At 38.2% G+C, this 25,894-nt stretch overlaps 1 protein-coding gene across 6 annotated transcripts in view; it reads left to right on the top strand.

Annotated features, from left to right (window-relative positions):
• The window catches only part of IMMP2L (inner mitochondrial membrane peptidase subunit 2), an 848,028-nt gene extending 825,247 nt beyond the window's left edge, over positions 1-22,781 (top strand). For 5 of the 6 annotated variants that reach the window (XM_072764768.1, XM_072764765.1, XM_072764770.1 and 2 more), the window contains one exon: positions 22,188-22,781. In XM_072764768.1, coding sequence (XP_072620869.1) covers positions 22,188-22,307 — 120 coding nt within the window. In that variant the 3' untranslated portion in view covers positions 22,308-22,781. The remainder of the gene's footprint in view (positions 1-22,187) is intronic. The other variant, XM_072764766.1, reaches the window with a different exon arrangement.
• The last annotated feature ends 3,113 nt before the right edge of the window (positions 22,782-25,894 follow it).

Genomic DNA, 25,894 nt, shown 5'->3' with positions numbered 1-25,894 from the left:
GTCATCATCTTTGAAAAATACAACGTGCCACAAGTTGGTTGCTTACATAAATAAGAATTGTTAATGTGTACATGCATTGACTGTCCATCAAAATGTATAATCTTGAGTTTTAAAAATAAGTTGCTCTGATCAATAAATATATCTAAATTTTAATTAATTTATGAAGCACACCTTATGCTACAATTAATAATATGTGCCTTTGTTAGCCATGCACATGTGGTAGTTCCTTCCTAACCTAGCCTTGTCTAAGTGTCATTTTTGACATCCTATTTGGAAAAAACATGTTACATTAAGTTCTTTAAGGAATAAAAGATAAATTAGACATGAGTTCTCACTTACACGATCTTATAGTAATCTAGAGCAGATGGGGCATCATATAGAGTTATAAATAAGATCAGAGCAACAGAATTGGGAATGGAAGAGTGGCATTTTACAAAGGCTTTATGGAAAGTGTCACTGGATATCAAGAGATAGTTTTGATGAGGATTGGAGATAATGATGAATACTTAGTGGAACAGTAGGAGTAAAGGCATAAATATAGAGTAACCAAATAATAATTGTGACCATTTCAGTTCTGTTGTAGTTTAGAGCAGTAGTGTTCAGGCTTTGGTGGGCAGTTAAGTCACCCTGGAGAACTTGTGTGGAGCTTGTATAGGGTATAGAGTAAAGGAATACTGAACAAAAAGAATAGGAAGATCAGTAGTGGCCATAATATTGTGATGGTTCTTGAATACCAGACTGCACATCTTTTGTGTTATGAAGTGAGGAACCATTGAAATATATTAATTATGAGAATGATCTGATTGAAGCCAAGCTTTAGAAAATTGATCTGGTACCAGAGATGGAGCAAAACAAGGCTAGAATTGGGGAATTTGGTATATAGATGACCGAGTTCATCCAGGGAAGAGGAGCTCTGAACCTGTCCCTTGATGATGGCAGTGTGAGTGGAAAGGAGCAGAGGAATTCAAACAAGGAAGAATCTTGGCAACTAATTTGATAAGAAGATGGCAAAGCCAAGATAGAAGTCTAATTATGGATCTAAAGTTGTGGTTAAGGCAGCCTGGGTGGCTCAGCAGTTTAGCACCACCTTCAGCCCAGGACATGATCCTGGAGACCCCAGATCGAGTCCCACATCAGGCTCCCTGCATGCAGCCTGCTTCTCTCTCTGCCTGTGTCTCTGCCTCTCTCTCTCTTTCTCTCTCTCTCTCTCTCTCTCTCTGCGTGTGTCTCTCATGAATAAATAAAATCTTTAAAAAAATAAAGTTGTGGTTAAAGCTGGGCACAAGGGAGATCCTCAAACTGAGAAGCTAGGGTAAGATACTTATTTGAGAGATTTGATAATGAGCTGGTACATCGTGTACCTCATGTTTGTGTAATAAAGAGGACACCCAGTTGAGTACATCCATCAGGCAACTGAGAATCCAATCTGGAGGTTAAGAGGAAAGGTAAGTCTGGATATAGATATTTGAGGGATTTTTGTCATAGTGGGAATCAAAGAAATGGCAGTGGATGAGTTCACCAAGGGAAAATATATAAAGAGAAGAGAAAAACAAAGCATAACCTCAGGGTATATCTATGTTCAGGAAGCAGGTGGCTAAAGAGGAGTGAGCAGAGCTTTACAGTGTGTTCAGAGCACTAAGAAGGGGAGTAAGGTAGTCATTAGGGTGACGTTCTAGCTGGGCATCGTCCGCAGGGTTGAATATTGCAGAGGAAGGTAGAGATTGAAGACATTCCCTGGAAATGTTGGTGATCTTTAAAAACTCAGTTCTGTTGAATAGTGAAAACAGATGCCTGCAGGGGTTAAGGAATGAGTCAGTGGTCAGGACCTGGCACCATTTATAATGCTTTATTTTGCTAAGAAAATTCGTATTTCCAGTGGACCTTTTAACTGGTATTGTGGAGCTAGAAGAAAAATCAAGAAAAATAATGCTCATTTACCTAAAAGCAGTTTCCTTGTGATCTGTCAGATATGTAATTTAAAGCAACAAGAAGGCCTCCACTCTTTTTTTGTCGTCATTCATTACTGCAAATGCTTTTACGAGAGGCAGAGGTCTCTTAGGGATGTTACCTTAATCCAAAGGATTTTGTTTTTATTGAGCTCATCTTGGTACAGAAAAAAAAAAAAAAAACTCCTTCAAAGTTCAGCTCTGCATCAAAAATGAAACCTAATAACAGCCACGTCTTATTGCTGCTGGAGAAAAGAGTTCCCAAACAGGAAATTTGTTGGGACAAGATTTCTTGCAATCATTTTTTTTCTTGCAATCATTTTTATAGTTATAAACGATTAACACAAGTCAACTGAATAGAATTTTTCTCAAAGGCATAACTCCTAATTGGGAAGCATTAACAGTCAACAATGGGAAACAATACATTGTAGCTGTTTTCAATACCTCATTTTCTTATCTCTTGTTATTAATGTATTACACCTCAGGCTTCATCTGTACCTGACTTACTGCGGGGCTGTCATTGCAGTTAGTGTGTAGCAGGGCTCTGTGCTAGAAAAATGTAAACTTTACACCCTTTAATTATTGCAGCTACCTCACCAAGCTGATCTTGTTGCTCCAGTTTTGACAAGGACAAAAGACTGAAAGAAGTCAAATCATTTACCAAAGATGAAATGGCTATTAATTTTCTGAGTCTGCATCCCTATGTGGTTTTCTGACCCTAAATCTTCTGGGGTCAGAAAACCATAAATGCATGCTGCTTACTGATGGTTCCCCTTTTCTCTTCTTTGGACCATATGTACATCATGGTATTCCAGGAATAGGGGTAGTTTGCTATCAATGCTGAATTATCAAGGTTTCTGATGATTAAAGAAGAATTTCTTTTGACCCCCTGATTGAAAAAATAAGTTTAGGCTGATTAATTCCCTCCACCCCATTCAGTTAAAATTTCCTTAAAGTAATGAAGCAGTTGTCTTTTCAGGTTATGGAAGACATGGAAAAGAAAAACAAAAGAAAAGGAAAACTAATTGGAGCTGAGGTTTCAAATGTCAGTACTAGACGCAGTGGGCTAAATATGGCCAGGAATATTCATGGGTCTACTCCTGGTGCTTTGTGCATACCTCATTCCTCTCCAATTTGTTAGAGGAAATGATTGATGACAGTCTCCTAACAGTAGGAGGATGGCACGTAGCATGCATGAAGACGAGTGCCAAATCTGTGGAACCTTCATCATCAGCCAAACCTCTCTTCCTCTCCATAGGACAGTAAATGTTTCTACCCAGCAGTGTGGCCATAAGGCCTAAGCCCTCCTCACTCTTCAGGTTGAAGTCCTGACAATTTAATAGTATCCATGGATTTATAAAGCATCAGGAGTTTTAATAGTAAATCTCAGCTTCCTGCACTATCAAAATCAATCTATGCATCACACAACAAGTTTGTATCATTTGCAAAAATTTTTTATAAGAGTCAGCATTCAATTATCTGAGTCAGTGGAGTAAAGTCATATATAATCCATAGCAGTGGATAATCTCTAGGTAATTTGTAACTTTATACTGGAAAAAATAAATTTGCCCCTGCTGTATTTTCCTTAGGCTACTATGGAAGTTACCAGCCTTTTCCCAGGCATAGATACATAAATGTAATGAAAAGAGACATGATTTTCAAATGATTTAACCAAGCAAATAGCAAGTTGGAATGTAGAAATTTTAATAGGCTTTTGTCTGGATCTTTACAGGTTCTCCAGGCTCTAGCAGAACTAATAGCTGCAGTTTTATAGGTGATTTACAAATATTTCCTCCCCTAATCTTTGCTCTGTTCTGTTATGTCTTATGTCAAGGCTCACCTTTGTATAGCTGAGCACTAGGACTCTACTTGCACAGAAGTCTCATGAGTTCTGGTCTAGGGGTGCATGTGTTACTGCTCAGAAAGTTTATTAATTCTTACATACAGCTGATGGCTTCCTAGCATTATCTTTGAAATGCTATGCTGTGTTCCCCTAGGTGTCTGTCCTTAGCACTCTTACTTTCTTCTTCTCTAGGAAAGCACTTTAATTCCTGTGAGTACAACCAGATGATTCCTAGATCTCTAAGTTGTACTTCACACACTTGCCTGAACTCTTGCAGAGAATGGTCTGTGGCATTCTGTGACAGTCAGTAGTAATCTCAGATTGAATAATCCCAAACTGAACTCATTGTTTCTCAAATCTGCTCCTTCTGCCATGATTCCTCTGGGGTTAAAGGAATTACCATCTTTCCAGGCAGGGGAGAATTTAGTCCTCTCCATTCTTCCTTCCTTTCTCTACCCCCATGTCCAATCAGTTGCCAAATTATATCCAGTTTATTTTTCTTTCTTTTCCTTTTTTTTCTTTATATCCAGTTTAAATGAATATTGTGTACAGTTTCACTTCTTTAATCAACATTTGTTGAACTTCTATTTTCATGCCATGGATTTAACATGTGAGTTAGCGCCCACTTCGAGAAGCTCCATACCTAGTTAGAGAGAAATAATGAAATAGATTATTTTTTTATTTTTTAAAAGATTTTATGAGAGAGAGAGACACACACAGGCAGAGAAGGAGCAGGCTCCCTGCGAGGAGCCTGATGTAGGACTCGAACCCAGATCCTGGGATCAGGACCTGAGGTGAAGGCAGAGGCTCAATCCCTGAGCCACCCAGGCGTTCTTGAAATATAAATATAACAGACAGTATAATAATTATTAGCTGTCATTAACTGAGAACCGGTTGTTGAGACTGGGAGGAGAAGGTGGAAGCCTTCCACGTCCAGGAGGAAGTGATATCTAAGCTACACCTGGAAAGATGAAGAGGAGTGACCTATGTAAATAGCAGAAGAAAGGCTTTCAGAAGGTAGACGAAAAGTAGTATATGTGAAGGTACAGAAATGTGAGAGACAGCGAGGTCTTTTCCAAGAGGTGTTTGAGTGACCCAGGTACACATTAAGGAGTGCCAAGAAATAAAGCGGGGGGACATTTATGCAGGGCTCTGTACACTGAGCCATGAAACTTGGATTTCATTCTTCTTCCCTGAAACGTGATCATCTCTCTTGTCAGCACTCTAGCAAAAAAATCTCCTGACTGCTCTCTTGTTCTCTACGCTCGCCTTTTTTTTTTTTTTTTTTTTTAGTTTGTTGGAACCTTTAATTTTGAAATAGTTATAGATTCACAGGCAGCAACAGAAATTGTACAGAAAGGTCCTTCACCCAATCCCCCTGGATGGTTACATCTTACATGAACTACAGAACCATAGCAAAACTAAGAAATGGACATTGGAATGATGCATATGTATAGGTCTATGCCATTTTATCATTTTTTATGGTTTGTTTTTATGATTAAAACCATTTTATAGGGATGCCTGGGTGGCGCAGCGGTTTGGCGCCTGCCTTTGGCCCAGGGCGCGATCCTGCTTAGATTGCAGTCAGAGGTGGCCCCCCTGTTAGAGTTTAGAACCCACCTCTCTCCTAATCCTTCACTGGCCTGTGTGGACCGATTACACTCATCGTCTGCAACCTTCACTTGTGCCAAACATGTCCCATGGATCAAGCCTGTGACAACTGTCTTCCCTTCTAAGTTAAAACTCCTCAGGCCAGAGTCCATGGGTCCTTCATCTCGGGTTGTTTAGAACCCCATGACCTATACTTTGTACATAGTAGGCTTTTTTAGATCTGTTGTATCGAGTAAAAGGAACACACTTTAGAGTCTTTCCACATTTTTTCATTCTCCAAGTGCTTTTATGCACATCGACATAACCGCATTACTGTAATAAGCACCGGCTTTCTTGTCCCTGCCAGCGAGTGTTCCTTACAGCCCAGTGGCTTGTAACATGCCCCGCTGCTACATATCAGCAACAGTTCCCAAACAGAGTGGCATGGATGTGTACAAACCTTAATGCACAATGTTTGTTTTTGTCTGCAGAAAATGAAAGGCCTCACTTTTCCCTGGGGTAAAAGCAGGTTTAGAAAGCACTGATGCAGGGCCCCTTGCCAACCTTTACAATTTCCAGGGCTCTACACCTCATTTCACTGACAGGTATGTTGAAAAGGGCTTTGAACTAGGAGCCAGGGCTAGGATTTGTGTCCCAGCCATAACTAACTGGGTACCTGTAGGCAACATTTCTGAGCCTTGATTTCTACACCTTTAGAATTAGGAATCAGACATTAATTCCAAATATCCTCATCAACATCCTATTACCAGTATTTTCATGGTAGCACGTCAATCAGTTATCTTGGATACAAAAATCACAAAGCTATGCTGACTTCCTTTTTTTTTTTTTTCATCCTGACTCATTTGAAAAGAAAAGGTGTTATTGGAAGGATATTGAAGATTCTGCTGAATGGATAGGATGAAAACCAGGTAGAGGAATTTGACATCCGCACAGGGTGCTCCTATGTTCACACAGGAGCAGGGTGATGAGTTTGGCAGTTGGTGCCACTGGACACTTCCTGGCATTCATCTCTCTGCCAGTAACTCTGATGGTATCCTTGTTTCTGCATCTCCCCCTCTGTGTTTGGAGTCCCGCAGGTGGGCATCCAATTGGCTGAGCCCAGCATAGATCCTGTAGAGGAAAAACATAGTTGAGGACATAATATTTAGAAAAGACCACTTAAAGAGCGTGTTACCCATTGAGACTTCTAGGTAATGTAAATACCTATCCTTGGAAGGAGTTAGATTCCTAGATTAAATGCAAGACTACATTGCCTTAGTCTCTTGCAGAACAACACTCACCCAATTAATTGCCTACAAGGTGAATTCTGTTGTGACTATCTGGGAGAGCCTTCCAGTGACACAGTCCATTAAGGTACTTAAGAGTATGCTGTCATAGATCTGATGTGAGGACTAGCTTGCAGAAATTTAATCAGAGGAAAACTTTCATCTTGTTCTGTAAGAGCTATGTAAGTTAGCATGTTCTCTGCTTTCCATTGGCTCTCAGGCAGCCAAGAACCCAGGGTGTGGCTCTCCACAGCAACCCTTGTAGTTGTCATTTTTATTTACCTTCTTTTATTCCTGGTTGTTTATTTTGTAAAACCTCTCACAATCTTTTTGAAGGAAGGAATGAAAGAGGGATGTGAAGTGGGGGGAGATGGATGCCAGCCACCCAGTGAATAGAGGTAACCATGGCAGAGTAGTGGCATCCACCACAGCAGCAGGCCTGGCAATGGATATCAGTTACGTTGTTGGCCTGAATCCTCCTACCGAGGGCAAATTAGTCTATTTCTGCAGCTGCCTGTCCACTTGTTCTAATTATGGCTTAAAAACAGTGTCAACAACAAAGAGTTCCACACCCCTCCCCTCATGTATTTACATGAACTGTTTTACCTCCTACACAAAAATGGCATGTGGGACATCAGCTACTAGAGAGAACACAAGTAAACAATGAGACGTCAGTAATGTCATCCATCTACTGTGGATTATTGTGGATACTATGAGTTGCTAACTATCCAAATGATATTCAAGTATTTCATCACCTGCTTAATCAAGCTGCAAAATAAGGAGTTAGACCACTTCAACTCCAGTGATTTGATTATGTGGTAAAGAGAGTGGTGCATAAACATTAATCCTGGGAAATTAATTCATGAAAATTAGCTGAAGATACCCCTAGAGGCCTGTTTTGTATCTATTTTTGCATAAAATGTTGAACTAACCACTTACTGAAGGTGTCTTGGGGGAACTAGAATGATTATGCATGATTCTGTAGTTATCTAGAGAGAATCATGAAGAGGCCATGAAGTGACCTAAAATGCATTCTGATTAAAGCTAAGTCTTGAACAGGAAAATTGCTTTGAAATGATTAAAGTTAAAATTGTTGGTAATGAAGGAAAACACTTGTCCTAGAATGAGGACTTTAAAAGAGAGAATCTCATTTTGAATCTTTTGTAAAGCATATGGCTTTACTTTTTCATTGCAAAATATTGGGTTGTATAAACCTATTACATTGTCTCAATTTGAAATTCAGTGGAGGACAAGGAGGACTTGGAGAGTATTCTAGATAAAAATCTGGCAAGGGATTGTCATGAGTGAAGATCTGCGCTCAGGAGAGGGAAATCTTCAGTATTCTTTAGAGCCACCCTAAATGCATCCACTCCATGGAGCCTTCCTAAGGGTTGGCCACAGTCTCTGCTCAGGGTACTTGGCTCCTTTGTACGTCTACCACGTCAGGTTGTACTTTGATGGTTTGTTGAAATGTCTGTCCTTCCCACTAGATCATGAGATCCTAGAGGACAGGGTTCATCTTTATTGTTTATATTTCCAGCATCTAGCAAGGTGTCCGTCCTGCCCTGGACTAAATCCACAACTCTGATTACATTTTTCCTCTTTGGTAAATATTCACCTCTACAGATATTTAAAGATATTAATATTTTATCTCAAACCTTGGAAGGCAGATGTTTCAGAATTCGGACTTTTCGGATGTCAGAAAGGTGGTGTCAGTGTCTATAAACAGTGTCTGTCTGTAAACAATGTCTACACACTATGTAACATAACATTCCCAGCAAGGTCTGGGGAAGCTTCTGTATACTCAAACACGTTAATTATGCAGCAAAAATATTAAAGAGACTATTGTAAAGTTGCAATAATCATAAGAGTTCATATGTCTTTTCAAATTAGTTTTCATTTTCTCTGGGTAAATACCCAGGAGTGTAATTTTTGGATCATACAGTATTTCCATTGTTAATTTTTGAAGGCACTTCCATACTTTCCACAGTGGCTGTACCAATTTACATTAACCTCAACACTGTGTGAGAGTCCTTTTTTCTCCACATCCTCACCAATGCCTGTTGTTTTTTGTGTTATCTCATCGTGGTTTTGATTTGCATTTCCCTGATGATAAGTGATGATGAGCATCTTTCCGTGTGTCTGTTGGCCATCTGGATTAGTTCTTTGGAGAAATGTCTATGTCTTCTGCCCATTTTTAAATTGGATTATTTGTTTTTTGAGTGTTGAGTTGTATAAATTCTTTATATATTTTGGATACTAACCTTTCATGGGATATGTCATTTGTAAATATCTTTTCCCATCCAGTATGTTGCCTGTTAGTTTTGCTGATTGTTTCCTTTGTGCTATGCAGAAGGTTTTAATTTGAATGTAGTCCCAATAACTTATTTTTGCTTTTGTTTCCCTTGCCTCAGGAGATATATCTAGAAAAATGTTGCTGCAGCTAATGTCAGAGAAATTAGGGACTATTCTCACTTTAGAATTTTTATGGTCTCAGGTCTCACATTTAAGTCTTTAATCCATTTGAATGTTTTTGTATATGGTTTAAGAAAGGGGATCAAGTTTCAAGCTTTTGCATGTAGCTGTCCACTTTTCCCAACACCAGGTGCTGGAGAGATTGTCTTTTTTTCCATTGCATGTTCTTGCCTTCTTTCTTAAAGATTAATTGATTATATATATATATATATATATATATATATATATATATATATATCTCGACCATATATTTATGGTGCATATAATTTATATATATATGTGGGTTTATTTCTGGGCTTTCTATTCTGTTCTCTTGATCTTTGTGTCTTTTTAAAATTTCTTTTTAAATATTTTATTTATTTATTCATGAGAGACACAGATAGACAGAGACACAGGCAGAGGGAGAAGCAGGCTCCATGCAGGGAGCCTGACATGGGACTCGATCCTGGGTCTCCAGGATCACGCCCCAGGCCGAAGGCGGCACTAAACCGCTGAGCCACCCAGGCGGCCCTTGATCTTTGTGTCTAATTTTATGCCAATACCATGCTGTTTATGATTACTAGAGCTTTGTGTAGTATATCTTGAAATCTGGGATTGTGTTATCTGCAGGTTTGGATAACTCAAGACTGTTTTGGCTATTCAACATCTTCCGTAGTTCTTTACAAACTTTAGAATTATTTGTTCTAATTCTGGAAAAATGCTGTTGGTATTTTGATAGACAGTACATTAAATCTAGAGATTGCTTTGACAATATTGTGTCAATCCATCAATGTTTCATGGTTTATAAAGTACTGGTCTTTTACCTCTTTGGTTAAGTTTATTCCTAGGCATTTTATTATTTTTGGTGCAATTGTAAATGGGATTCTTAATTTCTCTTTCTGCTGCTTCATTATTAGTATAGGAATGCAGCTGATTTCTGTATATTGATTTTGTATCCTCCAACTTTACTGAATTCATGTATCAGTTCCAGTAGTTGGTTGGTGGAGTCTTTGGGTTTTCTATATATAGTATCATCTCATCTGCAAAAAAAAAGTGACAGTTTTACTTCCCCCTTCCTAATTTAGATGCTTTTAATTTCTTGTCTGCTGTGATGAGGAATTCCAGTATTGTGTTGAATAGAACCAGTGAGAGTGGACATCCTTGTTTTGTTCTGGATCTTAGGGAAAAAGCTCTGAGTTTTTCATCATTGAGGATAATGTTCACTGTGGGCTTTTCATATATGGCCTTTATTATATTGAGGTATGTTCCCCATAGACCTACTTTATTGAGGGTTTTAATCATAAATCAATCTCGTACTTTGTCGAATGCTTTTATGCATCTTTTGAAATGATCATATGATTTTTATCTTTTCTCTCGCTGACATGTGATCATGTTGATTGATTTAGCAAATACCAAACCATCCTTACAACCCAGAAATAAATCCCACTTGTTTGTGATACATCATTTTTTAAAAATGTAGGTTGGATTTGGTTTACTAGTATTTTGTTGAGGAGTTTTGCATTTATGTTCATCAGAAATAGTGGCCTATAGTTGTCCTTTTTGTAGTATCCTTACCTAGTTTTGGTATCTGGGAGAATTATGGCCTCATAGAATGAATGTGGAAGCTTTCCTTCTTCTATTGTTTGGAATAGTTTAAGAATAGGTACTAACTCTTCTTTAAATGTTGCTAGATTTTACCCTGAAGGTGTCTGTTTCTGGACTTTGTTTCTGGAGAGTTTTGTTTTTTTTTTTTTCTGATTCAATTTCATTATTGATAGTATCTTCAAATTTTCTATTCCTGATTTCAGTTTTTGGAGTTGGTATGTTTTTAGGAATGTATCCATTTCTTCTAGGTTCTTGGCATCTAATTGTTCATAATCTCTCTTATAATCCTTTATATTTCTATAATATCAATTGTTATTTCTCACCTTTCACTTGTAATTTTGAGTCCTATTTTTTCTTCTAATCAGTCTGAGTAAAGTCTGCCAGTTTTATTGATCTTTTCAAAGAGCCAGTTCCTGGTTTTATATCTGTTCTAATCATTAGTATTGCTTTACCTCTGCTGGTTTAGGGTTTTTTTTTTTTTTTTCTAGATCTTTTGGGTGTAAGATTAAGTCGTTTGAGATTTTTCTTGCTTCGTGAGGTAGGCAGGCCTATATTGGTATAAACTTCCCTCTGAGAACAGCTTTTGCTGCAATGAGAAGACTTTGGTTTATTGTGTTTTCAGTTTCACTTATCTCCATTTTTTTTTTTTAATTTCCTCTTGGATTTCTTGGTTGACCCATTCATTCTTTAGTAACATGTTGTTTAACCTCTATGAATTTATGTTGCTTTTTCATTTTTTTCTTATGGTTGATTTCTAGTTTTACAGTATTGTCATCAGGAAAGATGTAGGACTTCAATCTTTTTTAAAGTGCAGAGAGAACATTTTCCAGAAAAGAATGTATTCTGCTCTTTCAGGATGGAATGTTCTGAATATATCTGTTAGATCCATCTGGTCTAGTGTGTTATTCAAAGCCACTGTTTCTTTGTTGGTTTTCTGTTTGGATGATCTGTCTCTTGATGTCAGTGGGGTATTAAAGTCCCCTACTATTGTATTACTATTGATTAGGTGCTTTATGTTTGTTATTAGCTGCTTTATGTATTTGGGTGCTATATTTACAATTGTCATAACTTCTTACTGGATTGCTCCCTTTATGACTACATAGTGTTTTTGTCTGTTACAGTCTTTGTTTTAAAGCCTGTTTTGTCTAATATAAGTATTGCTTTTCCAATTTTTTCACTTCTATTCGCATGATAAATGTTTTTCCATCCCTTCACTTTGAATCTGCATGTGTCTTTAGGTATGAAATGAGTTCCTGTAGGTAATATGTAGGTGGATCTTTTTTTTTTTAATTATTTTTTAAATCTACTCTATCATCCTATGTCTTTGGATGGGAGTGCTTGGTCCATTTACATTCAAAGTAATTTTTGATCATTATGTACTTCTTGGCCATTTTGCTTTTGTTTTATGGTTGTTTTCTGTAGTTCTGTTCCTTCTTCACTTGCTCTCTTCTCTCACAGTTTGCATTCTGCAAGAGGGGACCTACAGCTGCCCCAAACTAAGGCAGGCAGGTTTGGAGGGCGTGGATTAGCAAAAGTATGAGGATGGATATTTGTGAGCACATTGTTAGCAAGCTAGGTAGCAAGTGTTGGCACTAGTTCCTGCAGATACCTGTGTGTCTAGGCTAGGGTATGGGGGAGGGAAATGGCTCCTGCCAGCACTTTTCTTTTTTGAGAAATCTCCAAAGGCTCCTTCTCCCTCCAGCACATACTCTGAGATGAGTGAACAAATCTCTCTCTTTTATATTTCAGCCATTTTTCAAACTGCTGTTTCTATGCTGTGTCTCGGCAGGCTCTTTGTTGTGCTGTCTCTTGAAAGGAAGGCATAGATTCAATTTCCTCTAGCCTTCCATGCTCTCCCAGGGCAGAGCCTGTTAATTTTGAAAGTTCCAGGTGTTAAGCCCCACTTACTGTAAGGGCCCATGAAATTTGGCTCCTCTGGTTTTCAAAGCCAAATGTTACAGGAATTCATCTTCCCTGTGAGGGTTCCCCATGCCTGGGGTGCCTGCTGTGAGGGCTCTTTTTTTTCCTTTATCCAGGGGAGAATGCCTAAGGCATCCCTCCTGTCTATGCACAGTCTCTGCAAGTCCCATTTAGCTCCCAACCACGTCTCTGCTCTTCTATCCTCTTCCATGTGGCCTCTTCTCTACCTTTAGCTGTGGAGAGTCTGTTCTGCCAGTTTCAGGTCATTTTCTCAGTAATTTACACTGATGTGGTGTTATCTAGTTGCATCAGTGGGAGGCAATGAGCTTAGGGCCGTCTTACTCTGCTATATTCCCCAGAAATCCTTGGTCCTTTTCTTCATTTCTTCTTGAGAACGGATGTTGGATAGACCAACAGCAGGCCTCAAATACTTGGGTAAAGAGGAGAATTGAGGTGGCTGGAAAGGACTCCATGGAAAAGTTGGATTAAAATGGATTTTACAGGAGGGTCCCACAGATATGAGGAAGAGGATTATAAACTGGGGTAGAGCAATCATCAGAAGCAGAAAGGTGGACATGACATGTGCTGTTAGGTGGAGAGGCCATTAGAGTAGAACTTGCATACTGAGGTATCATGCAGAAAAGCTGACTGACTTCTTTAAGCTCTGGCAAATCAGCCCTTCTTTTAAACAGTGTTCTTCCCGGTTCCAATATTGTTCCATTTTGATTTGACTTGCAAAAGTAATTGTAGGTAATTTAATATTGTAGAATAAATATCATCTGACTGCTGCCTTGTTTATGTGGAAATTTTTCTCTCTTCTTACACTAAATTCATTAGGGAACAGATTTTATTTGCTAATAGTGCATATAACATGTGTTTGTATTTTCTTTATGGAAAATATTTTAATCAGATGAACTTTTGTGCTTCTTCTCTTTGTCATCCTGATCCTCTTCTGACCCTGGCTCTGGTTCCGACTCATCTTTGTTTTTAAAAAGTCTTTGCTCCCATTTACAGTCATCTTCCCTTTTTTTTTCTGTGTTTTTCTCTTGTCCTACCTTTGGGCTCTTTTGCTTTGCTTGCCCTTATCTTACCTTTGCAAGCTCTTCCTTTAAGAGACAGTATCCTGAAGCCAAGGATTGGAAGAGTTCTCTGTGACTATAGGCCTATGAATAGGGAGTGGAGGGAACCATAGTAACACACCTGTGCCTCTGGCACCTGAAGAAAAGTCTGGGCTCATGAAAGCTGTGTCTACTACATGCCAACATAACTTCTCAGTTGAGCCAATTCAATTAAAGATAGGTAATTCAGTGTAAATTTAGTCCATGTGCTTACTTGGCATTGTGTGGATAAAACCAACTAATTGACTAATAGCACTGATCAATTTTCAGCTACTAATTTTGGTGTTTCCCAGAGCAGAGATCTCTTAAGAGGGGAGCAAGAATAGGAGAGGGTGTGTATAAGGATCCCCTGGAGGCAAAAATAAAATATTAGAACTCTTGATCTGAAAAAATAAGAGTTTAAGTTTCACTAACATTTGGTTTTATGGAATGTTAACACTACTGCACACACACACACACACACATATATAATATATACAGTAAATATAAATGTTTAATATATATTTTAAAATATATATCAAAGTCAATTCTCTAGTATTTTTGCTGTTAGGGGACACAATAAAAATAGACTATTCTAGATCACTGATTCCCAGTCTATGGGCAACAATTATTTTAAGAAGCCCATTGATATATGTGGATCTGTCTTTTCATTCAGCAGACACTAAAAACACAATGATCTGCTAAGGGATTATATGATTTAATGATTTTGTCATGTCCTAAAATTTACTGTAAAGATTTATGCCTAAAAATGTTGTGAATCCTTTGAAGAGGAGACACAGTTACACATGGGACACAAAAGAGCATAGGGGAGAGTCAAGTCCCAGGAAAGTACTAGTTTGGTTGGTCAAGTAACCTAACTTCGAAAAAATTTTAGTCATATCTTAAAGATATTTTAGGTTCTATTCTAGATTACTGCAGTAAAGTGAATATTATAATAAAGTGTGTTAAATGAATTTTTGGTTTCTCAGTACATATAAAAGTTATAAATGTAAACACATTATACTGTATTAGGTTTACTTTTTTAGATATAATACTATTGCAATGTATATGCTTTAACCTTTTTTTTAGAGGATATTTTTAAATTAATCATCACTTGAGCTTTCAAAAAGTCATATTTTTTGTGTGTGTGGATAGAAGGTCTTGCCAATCATTGTTGATGGCTAGGTGGTAGTTGCTGAAGGTTGGGACAGCTGTGGCAGTTTCTTCAGACAACAGTGAAGCTTGTCACATTGATATACTCTTCCTTTCATGAACAATGAAGGATGTGATGCTATTTGATAGCATTTTCAAACCTTGGAGTCAGTCTTCTCCAACCCTACTGCTGCTTTATCAACTAAGCTTATATAATATTCTAAACCCTTTGTTTTCATTTCAAGAATCTTCACAATATCTCCACCAGGAATGGAGTCCATTTTAAGAAATCCTGTTCTGTGCTCATTCATAAAATGATGATTAACTCCTCATCCATTAAAGTTCTTTCTTGAGATTGTAGCAATGCACTCACTTCTTCAGGCTCCATTTCTAATTCAAGTTTTCTTGAATTTCTATTTCCACCACATACATAGCTACTTTCTCCACTGAAGTCTTGAACCCCTCAAAGTCCTCCATGAGGGTTAGAAGCAACTCCTTCCAAATTTCTGTGAACGTTGATATTTTGACCCCTTTTCCATGCATTCATTGGAAGTATACTTCATGACACTTAGACTGGCAAATCCTTTCCAGGAGGTTTTCAATTGACTTTGCCCATACCCATCAGTAATAATTATCTGTGGCAGCTATAGCCCTAAGAAATGCATTTGTTAATGAGTAAGCTTTGAAAGTCAAAATGAGTCCTTGATGCACAGGCTGAAGAATAGATGTTGTGTTAGCATGCATGAAAACATGAATCTCATTGTATGTCTCCATCCGAGCTCTTGGAAGACCAGGTACATTGTCGATAAGCACTAATATTTTGAAAGGACTCTTTTTCTAATCAGTAGGTCTTGACAGAAGGCTGACAATATTCAGTAAACCACACTGTATACAGATGTGCTGTCATTCAGGCTTTATTGTTCTATGTCAGAGCTCAGGACTAGTAAATTTAACATAATCTTTAAGGTCCCTGGATTTTTTTTTTTTTAAAGATTTTATTTATGAGAGACACACAGAGCGAGAGAGAGAGAGAAGCAGAGACACAGGCAGAGGGAGAAGCAGACTCCATGCAGGGAGCCTGACATGGGACTCGATCCAGGGTCTCCAGGATCAGGCCCTGGGCCAAAGGCAGGTGCTAAACTGCTGAGCCACCCAGGGATCCCCTCCCTTGGATTTTTGAAATGGTTAATGAGCATTGGCTTCCATTTAAGGTCACTAGCTGCATTATCCCCTTGTAAGAGAGCCTGTTCTTTGAAGCCAGACATTGACTTCTCTCTAGCTATGGAAACTCTAGCTGACATCCTCTTCCAATAGAAGACTGTTTCATCTACATTAAAAATCTGTTTTTTAGTGTAGCCAGATACATTAATGATCGTAGGTCTTTTGGATAACTTGTTCCTTTACCTTATGGAGATAGCTTCTTTCCTAAAACCGTATGAACCAATCTCTGCTAAATCAAACTTTTCTTCTGCAGGTTCCTCACCTTTCTGCCTTCAAACAGGTGAGGAGAGTTAGGGCCTTGGTCTGGCTTTGGCTGGTTTGATTATCTGTCCAGACCACTAAAATTTTGTCCATATCTGCAATAAGGCTGTTTCACTTTCTTACCATTGATAGCTTTTTAATTTCTTTGAACTTTTCTTTTTCATTCACAACTTGGTTTAGGACAAAAGCTAAGCCTCTGGTGCCAATCTTGGCTTTTGATATGTTTCCTCACTAAGTTTACTGAATTGTAGTTTGTATTCCCAGTGAGAGACCTGTGACTCTTAATTTTACTTGAACACTTAGAGGCCATATGGGGTTATTAATTGGCCTGCTTTTGATATTACTACATCTCAGGAAATAGGGAGGTCTGCAGAGAGGGAAAGAAATGAGGCAACAGCCAGCTGGTGGAGCAGTCACAACACATACCACGATTATTAAGTTTGCCATCTTCTACAGGCACAGTTTGTGGATCGCCTAAGCAATTACAGTAGTAACTTCAAAGATCATAGATCACCATAACAAATATAATGAAGTTTGAAATAATGTAAGCATTATCAAAATGTAACACAGACACAAATGAGCAAATGTATTGGAAAATGGCACTGATAGACTTATCACAGTGTTGCTGCAAAGCCTAATAAAACTAGGTATGCCTATGCGTGCTTAAGCATCTCTCTCTTTAATAACAAAGGGATTTTTTTTTCTTCAACATGTTTCTTTGTTTACCTATTTTGACTGAATACTGGCACATCTTAGGAAAGCAGCTTCCAGCACAGTTATTCCTTTTTATTTATGTCTTAGTTTGCTTGGACTGCCATAACCAAATACCATAAACTGCATGGCTTGAGCAACAACAAAAAATTCTCAGTTCTGAAGACTGTTTTGTTTTCTTTCAAGACTTTGCTCCTTAGCTTGCAAATGGCTGACTTTTTTTCTGTGTCTCCATATGCACCCCTATTGGTTCTTTGTCTGTCTTAATGTCCTCCTTTAACAAAATTCCAGCCTGATTGAATTAGGGCCACCCTAATGGCCTCATTTTAACTTAGAACCTTTACAAAGGTAACTATTTTCAAATGCAGTCTTGTTCTGAGCTACTGGGGCATTAAGGCTTCAACATATGAGTTTTGCAAAAAAAAAAAAAAAAATACAGCTCCTAACAATCATTTCCTTCTGATCAATCTAGGTGTTTCAGAAAAGTATGTGGAACAGCAGTATGATTAAGTTGACCCGATCTTGATTTGTCTAGCATAGCTCCATTTTACTATTATCCTGACTTAATTTAAAAAGTACCCCATTTGATGGTCAAAGTGTCTTATTTAGAAAATAAATTATATGATGGATCTTGATAGGTTCAAGAGCCAGAGGGCATACACATCAGTCTTGGCTCAAAAAAAATCTCATGTTGTACATAGGTTTCCTCCACTGTGGAGACTATAATAGAACCTGCATCACAGAGTTAGTGTGAGGATTCAATGCATCAGGATGCCTAAGTCACTCAGAACACTGCCCTGGGTGTAGTAAGCAATGAGGAGGAGGATTTTATTTGTCAGGTGTGATGGTTAATTTTGTGTGTCAGCTTAGCTGGGCTATGATGCCCAGCCCTTTGAAGGTTTCTGTAAGGGTGAGTAAATAAAGCATTTTATTCTCCAATAGGTGGGTGGGCTTCATTCAATCAGTTGAAGGCCTGCACAGAACCAAAGGTTAACCTCCCCAAGCAATAAGTGATTTGCGAGCAGATTGCCTTTGAACTTAAACTGCCACTCCTTTCTGAGTCTTCTGCCTTCTGGCCTTCCCCATTAGATAGATTTTGAACCCACCAAGCCTCCATAATGACAGGAACTAAATGTTTCACATAAATTTATTTCTATATATAAACACATATCCTATTGGCTCTGTTTCTCTGGAGGACCCTGCTTACTACAGTATGTGTGGAAACCAAAGCTGTACCTTGAAGTACAGCTTTTAAGTTTTTTTATTTCTGGATTAATTCTGGATTTTTTTCCTGCCCTGTATTCACTATGCTCTTTGCATGTGTGTATACATACTAATAAAGATCTGTGACAAGAATGCTGAGAGTACATAGGCCCTCTTATATCAGCCTTTCTTAAAGAAATGCTTAAATTTTGCATTCCATACTTTTAAACAATAGTAATATTCTACATCTGTGAGATTCTTCACATTCATGGCTATAAATTATTTTTTCAGGAAATACGTAGTATACCTAATAAATGTTTGGAATAAAAGAATCCTAGGTTTTAGGAAAATGAATGTTGATTAAAACAAATTGAAGCACCAAGCAAGCAAATATATTGGCAGGAGTCCTGGCAAATCAACCATACGGGAAAAGTTCAACAACTTGGAACGGCAAATAAAGGCTTGGGGACAACAAAGTAGCAGTTATCAAATCTAAAAAGGGTTATTGTGGAGAAGATAGAAATCAGCTGCCCTATAGCTCCACTGAGTCCAGAAAAAAAAAAAAAGTAGATAAAAACTTCACTATTACAGACCATTTAGATCTAGGTTCCTGCCAGGTAACATGGTTGGGATGGTTACTTGGCATGTTCCAAAATATGTTTCAGGGATTCTTTCAAGTTGGTTAAGTTTGCTTTTTCTGGGTGTGACACCAAGTGGCAACTTCAGATGCTGGATTCCCAAACGAGGTCAATCAGAATCACTAAGCGGGGGCGGGTTGTAAAAACCAGTCTCCCTTTCCTATGAAGTGTTAGGAAATGGTTTCTAAGATATACTGGTGAGAATTAAAAGCCATGTGCAGAGGGGAATATGTAGTGTTCTACTGTTGGCATGAGGAAATAAGCGTGTATATTTGGGTTTCTTTTTCCAAAAAAGGAAAATATACTGCTAGAAATGGAAGCATTTAGAGGTATAGTAGTAGATGGTAGACTGTCATTTGTGTATATTTTTTGTACTGGTTTCCCATTGTTAGTATAATTGCCACAAATAATGTAACTTAAAACAACAAAATTATTTTACAGTCCTGGAGGTCATAAGTCCAGTATGGATCACTGGGCTAAAACCAAGGTATCAGCAAGGCTGCATTTACCCAGAAAGCTCTACGGGAGATTAAAAAAAAAAAAAAAAAGCTCTAGGGGATCATCTGGTTCCTTGCTAGGTTCTGGAGGCCACCTGCATTCATTGGCTCGTGGCCATTTTCTCCATCTTCAAAATCCAGCAGTATAACATCATCTGTCTGAATCCAACCCTTCTGCCTACCTCATCTACATTAATGGAATCTCATAATTACATTTGGGTTCCTAGAATGCGATAGGATAGTCTCCTTATCTTAAGATCAACTAATCAGCAACCTTAAGTCCATCTGTAACCTTAATTCCTCTTAGCTCCATAGCACTACATATTCATACCTTCTGGGGATTGGGATATGGACCTCTTTGGAGTGTGTATTCAAGGGGCATTTCTGCCTACCTCACCCTTTAACAATAACATTTCATCAAAAAGGATCCCAGAAGCACACTAAAATTGAATACAAATAGAAACAAACCACACAGTATTTAACACAGCTACACTGTGGAGAAAAAAAGGTCAGATTCCAATAAATATACCCTTAAAATGAGATTTACTGTAGGGATTAAAATAGTTGTAAAGAATCTTTGATTTTTACTCAGTAAATTTTTGTTTGGGAGCCGGAGTGCTCACTCTGGAAGAAGGAAGATAGAAATATCAAATGGGGGAAGATGAGGGAAAACCCTGGGGTTGTGGATATTTTCTGTTTATTCTCTGAAATGGCCTTGAATATTGACACCCATGGAGCAATGAGTACATAGAGTAGCAGATGGTGGTTTCTAAATACTTTCCTGGGTAGAACCAAGCCTCCTTAACGAGATGTCTGATCTCAGGCTGAACAGGTACAAGTAAGCCTGCAATGTTGAGTGGTACCAAAAAGTAAGGAAGTGCTCAGGCACTGATGGAGACATGTCCCATATTAACCAAGAGCCCCTCTACTCCTCCAACTAAAGACATGGGAGCATCAAACCCAGAACTCATAACAGACTTTAAAAAAAATTTTGATATTAAAAGAGGTGTTCAGGGTTGGAAGGGGAATCACTTTAGAGAAGAATAACAGCGAATAAATATAAAAGGAATAATAAGTTTGGAAACTCACTATTATAATCATCAATGTAATAACTGATTCAGGGAGGATCATCGATGGATATTAAAATCATTAGATGGTTTAGAAACCAGCTTCCTTGAGAGACCGTGAAATGATTTTATGTGAAATGTTGACACAGGACAGTTACATATTTCAAAATATCACCCCACAGATTAGTTACTAATTATAAAAGGGAAACAATTTGCTTACAGTGGAGAAACCTGGTCCATATCACCTTAATCAAGTGACCAAACTTCACAGGAATGGGACAGATATTTTGTGTCTTCTGACATGAGAGAATAAGAAGAATGTATTACCAAGTACATTGTGTTCTTGCCCAGAACCCTTACCTTGAATCTACTTAGGAGAGGAAAAGTCAAGCCATTATAAATGTAGGGCATTTTACAAGGCAACAGGTCTGAACAAAAATAACAACAATTATGATGCAATTTTTGACCCTTAAGAATTTTTAAAATAGCTATAAAAGACACTATTATAACTGAAAAATTTAGAATGTTGGCTATATGTTAATATTGTATCAATAATATCTTACATAGAATGTATTATGTTTATGTAGGAAAGAGTCTTACTTCTGAGGAGATACATTTGGAAATATTCAGAGTAAATTCAGAATGTCAGCAAATTTCAAATGGGTCATTAAAAAAGTATGTATACAGACACACACAAGAGAAAAGTAACAAATGCAACAAAATGTAAATAACTAGTGAGTTTGGGTGAATAGAGCTTGCTCCCTCCACACCCCCCTCCCCCACATTTTCAAATTTTATGTATGTTTGATTTTTTTTTTCCAAAGTAATGTTCCTTTACTGGGCCCCTGGGCTTATTTTATTTGTACTCCAAGTTTGAAGTTGGTTTTGTTTTTCAAATCAATGTGTTTCTAGTTTTCTTGTTAGAGTCCCTCCCTGGACATGCAGTTGAGTCTCCTTGAATGCATATGCTAGGAAACAACTTCAATGAAAGCAGTCTTGTATGTTAATCTCTATGGACCTCCAATTTATAGGAAAAACATTTGAAAATATAAAGTGAACCTGCAGTAACTAGTTAGCACATATCTATTCTTTTTCCTTGCTTCCTATTCTCCTTTGCTCTTTCCCTTAGTTTTCCACCTCCCTCTGTGAGCACTAGTTCTGTGTTGCTCCATGTGGTTTACTTAGTCTCACTGTAACTCTTGCTGCTTGGCCAGTAGGCAGGGAAGTGCTTTATACAAAAAAAAAAAAAAAAAAGGCTCTGACTTATCCACAAAGTAAAGTGTCTAAAATACTGGTAATTCCATAGGAAATTCTGAGAATGCAAACCAGATTTATGTTCCCTGACTGCATGCAAACTGATTATTGAGGATGAGGGTTAAGTTTGCAGACCCTGGGGTTGGACAGCTCAGCCCTGAAGCCAGCCTCTACCAGTGGGTTGCTGTAAGACTTTTGGCAAGATCTTTAACCAATTCAATTTTAATTTTCTTATATGAAAAATGAGTGTAATACCTACTTCTAATGGTTGTGAGAATTTAAAGGCATTTAGGTACATAAAGCACCTAGAAAAGTACTGTATAAATGTTCACTATTTTTACTCATCTATCAGACCTGGATCAAATTCTGTTTTTAAGATATTAATGATAATTCTGATGAAATAATTCCTTGCTTGCTTGCTTTGTGTCTCTCATGGGTTCAGGTTTCCCTAGGACTTCTGCATGCCCATGCTACACATATCCTGTGGCCGCCAGAGCGCTGGCAGAAATTGGAATCTGTTCTTCCTCCAGAGCGCTTGCCAGTTCAGAGAGAAGAGGAATGAATGATGGCATGGAGCTCCCTCAGCTGCTGGCATTGGGAAGCATTGTAGAAGGGATGGGAAGGAGGAACCTTCAAAAGGCAAAGCTTGTTTCAAATGAAGTGATCCGCGTTATTAAACAGTATTAAATAGCAACTGATTTTATGTTTAGTTGTAATACCCTATTGTTTAATGCCAAAAAAATGCAGACCTTTGGGAATATGAACATTTTATTCCCATGTCTGACAGGGAATTTGTTATGTATACTTATCCCATCGATTGTTGGGTTTTAATTTTGGTGCTTGCTGATGAGAGACTATGAAAATTAGTATTTGATGAAAGTAATTCAGTAATATCATTTACTTTTAAGATAGAACATGAAGAAACATACAGTGATGGAAATTACATTGGAATTGAAGGTATATACAATGCAGTGACTGCCAGTTAGGAAGAACAGTAAACTGTGATGTAAAAATAAAACATTGATTTGCTCAGGTATTGTATTGAGTATTTATCATTTAACCCATACCTTCATTAATGAGGAATATCTTTTTTTTTTTAAGCAAGGAATTTAAAGGAAGGAGAACCAATTCTATCAATACTTCCATATAAATAAACCTTCTTTATTGACCCTTTTAAATCAAAACTTCTGAGTGATCTCTTGCCGGCTCATACTGATGAATAAACCGATTTATCAGTATTCAGCCACTATGTGAAATGTTCTGAGTGAAATGGTCATCAAACGTGACTGACTTTCTTCCAAGTTTTATTTTCCTTCCCAGTGATTTTCATGTTTACATCTGTAAAACTGAAATCACTAACTGCAAAGCAGGGTAATGTTAGCATAATAGATCCTGTAACTGCATAGGTAAGGAGGTAAATTCCTTCATGCAAGTCTATATTTAGAGAGTAACAGTAAAAACCCATAGGCATTTTAACAGCAGCTGTTACTAATAATTCCTTAACACTATATGTAGCAGCTCAGTCAGCAAGTAGCAGTGAGTACTTACAGACTAAGGTTGGTCAAAATTATCTGCCTAAAATCTTTTGGTGGCCCCTTATCAATTCCATTTCTCTCTGTTCCCCAGCATGTATTTCATGCTCTGACCTTTAACTCCAGTTTACTGAATACACATTACTATTTCAAGGCTTGTAACTTGTCTCTTGACAAACTGCATCCCCTGGGATTAGATGTAAACTAGTGAGTGTGTAAGAGCATTGGCCTTTTAGTTGCTAGAAAATAGCAAATTCTGGGGACCACAGAAGAGGGGTTTGGAAGTACTGCTGAGGGCAGACAGAACAAATAGAGAAGTTCTGTGAGAATAGCTACTATTTACCAGCTGGTGTAGAAAAATTGGATATTTTGACAGTTTACCAAACTGGTTATCATCCTTGCTACCTTACTCACTACTTGTACGATTCCTGATGAAGCTGATAAATGCTCTTTATTTGATTTCATATTCTCTAGCCATCTAACACATCACCAGCAGAGTTAATACTTGATGCTGTCAAACAACTCAGCTTATAAATTACCACCTCAAAAATGCAACTCTAGGCAGACTTAATCATTGGTGCACTTATTATTTACCAGATAAGACAATCACCTAATATTAACCAGTGGAGAAAGAGTTCATCATCAGCTACCACTCCCTGGACACAACAAGAGGCACCAGACCCAGGAGCCAGTCTTTCTGTGAAAAAGGCCTGTTCGTTTATCTCCATGGTTGCAATGTGAGGGCCAAGCTTCTAATTAAATACACATCCCAGAGACCTCAGAGGGCAGGCATGATCTTTATATTCTTTGACAATGTCCAAAGTGCCAGTATCTCCCAGACAGAAGCCTATATGCTTGTCTGGTGCCTTGTTTTGTTTATGGCTGCTGCCCAGGGACATTCTTGAGCACCTAGCTCTGGTAACAATCTGAGAGTTCTTATCCAGCTACCCCACCCAGCCCCAATACAGCGGACTGAAACACACCACATTCTTTTGTTGAAGGGAGCTTTGGCCTGAGTGGACAAGCAGACTGTCTGGTATAGACCTAGGGGCCTAAAGAGGTAGGGATATGGGGATAAAAGTTGGTGCACAATATCTTTGCACTTTCTCTCACTCCAGATTTCCAGCAACTCCCAGAAAGGGATGTATATGCTTGTCTGCTGCTCTAATTTTTATTAATGACACCCAGGGGGACATTTCTATCTTGTCTAGCTATTGTGCCATAAGACTACACTTGTGGTCCCACAGAACCGTACACATTTGCCTACTTTAAAAGCTGCCACCTAAGAGTTTCTGCTTCCAAAGAGCCTGAATCTAGGGGCTAAGATTCCCCCACCCCCACCCCCACCCCAGGAACCATGCAAGTCTAGGGAAACCTTTAAATATTGGGAACCACTAGAAATAAAATAGGTGGCTTGGCCAATCACCAAGGATTGAGAGACAACCAAGAGATAGAGAAGGGTAGAACAATAAGGTTCATCTCCTATACAAGGACACTTCTTCAAAACTGGGAGAGATGGCAGCTAATGCACAGAAACCAACAGAGTCATGAATACGAAGAAACAGGAATATGTTCCAAATGAAATAGCAAGATAAAACCTCATAAAAAGGTCCTTAATGAAAGAGAGATAAATGATCTACCTGTTAAAAGTTAAAAACAGCAAGAAATGATAGTCCATCATAGAAATGCTTACTGAACTCAGGAGAATGCGTAAACACCCTGAGGATTCAACAAAGAGAAAACATAATAAAGCACCACATAGAAGTCACAGAGCTGAAGGATCCAATAACTGAACTGAAAAACAAACTAGAGGGATTCACCAGCTGACTAGATAAGGCAGAGAAAAGATTAATGAAATCAAAGCCAAGGTCATGGAACTCATTCAACCAAAACAGGAAAAACAAAGGATTAAAAAAAAAAAAAAGTTAGTTTAAGGGCCTCATGGGACAACATCAGGTGGACTGATATTCATGTTATAGGGGTCCCAGAAGGAGAAGAGAAAGATGGGCAGAATACTTATTTGAAGAATTAGTGACTGAAAATTTCCTGACCCATGGAGGGAAACAGACTTCCAGATCCAGGAATCTCATAGTTCCAAAGAAGATGAATCCAAAGAGACCCTCACTAAGACACATTATAACTAAAATGCCAAAGTTGAAGATGAGGAGACAGTCTTACAGGCAGTAAGAAAAGGCAACTTACTGCGTACAAGGAACTCCTTAAGGCCATCAGATTTTTTAGCAGAAACTTTGACTATATTATATCACTCCCTCTGGCCTTCAAAGTGTTGAAAGAAAAATCCTTCAGTCAAGAATACTCTATCTGGGAGTCAGAGCCGCCATTGCCAAGTCCCAACCTGACCCTGCATGCTGTTGCTGCCCGATGTGCACTCCCGATTCCTTTTGGTTTTAAGTCTAAAATGGCAACTCTCAAGGATCAGCCGATTCAGAATCTTCTTAAGGAAGACCATATCCCCCAGAATAAGACTACAGTTGTTGGGGTTGGTGCTGTTGGCATGGCTCATGTCATGAGTATCTTTTTTTTAATAGTCTTTTTTTATATAAATTTTTATTTATTTATGATAGTCACACACACACAGAGAGAGAGAGAGGCAGAG

Source organism: Vulpes vulpes, chromosome 7, assembly GCF_048418805.1.
Source record: "Vulpes vulpes isolate BD-2025 chromosome 7, VulVul3, whole genome shotgun sequence".
NCBI classification, from domain to species: domain Eukaryota; kingdom Metazoa; phylum Chordata; class Mammalia; order Carnivora; family Canidae; genus Vulpes; species Vulpes vulpes.
This window is presented reverse-complemented; position numbering and strand designations above follow the sequence as displayed.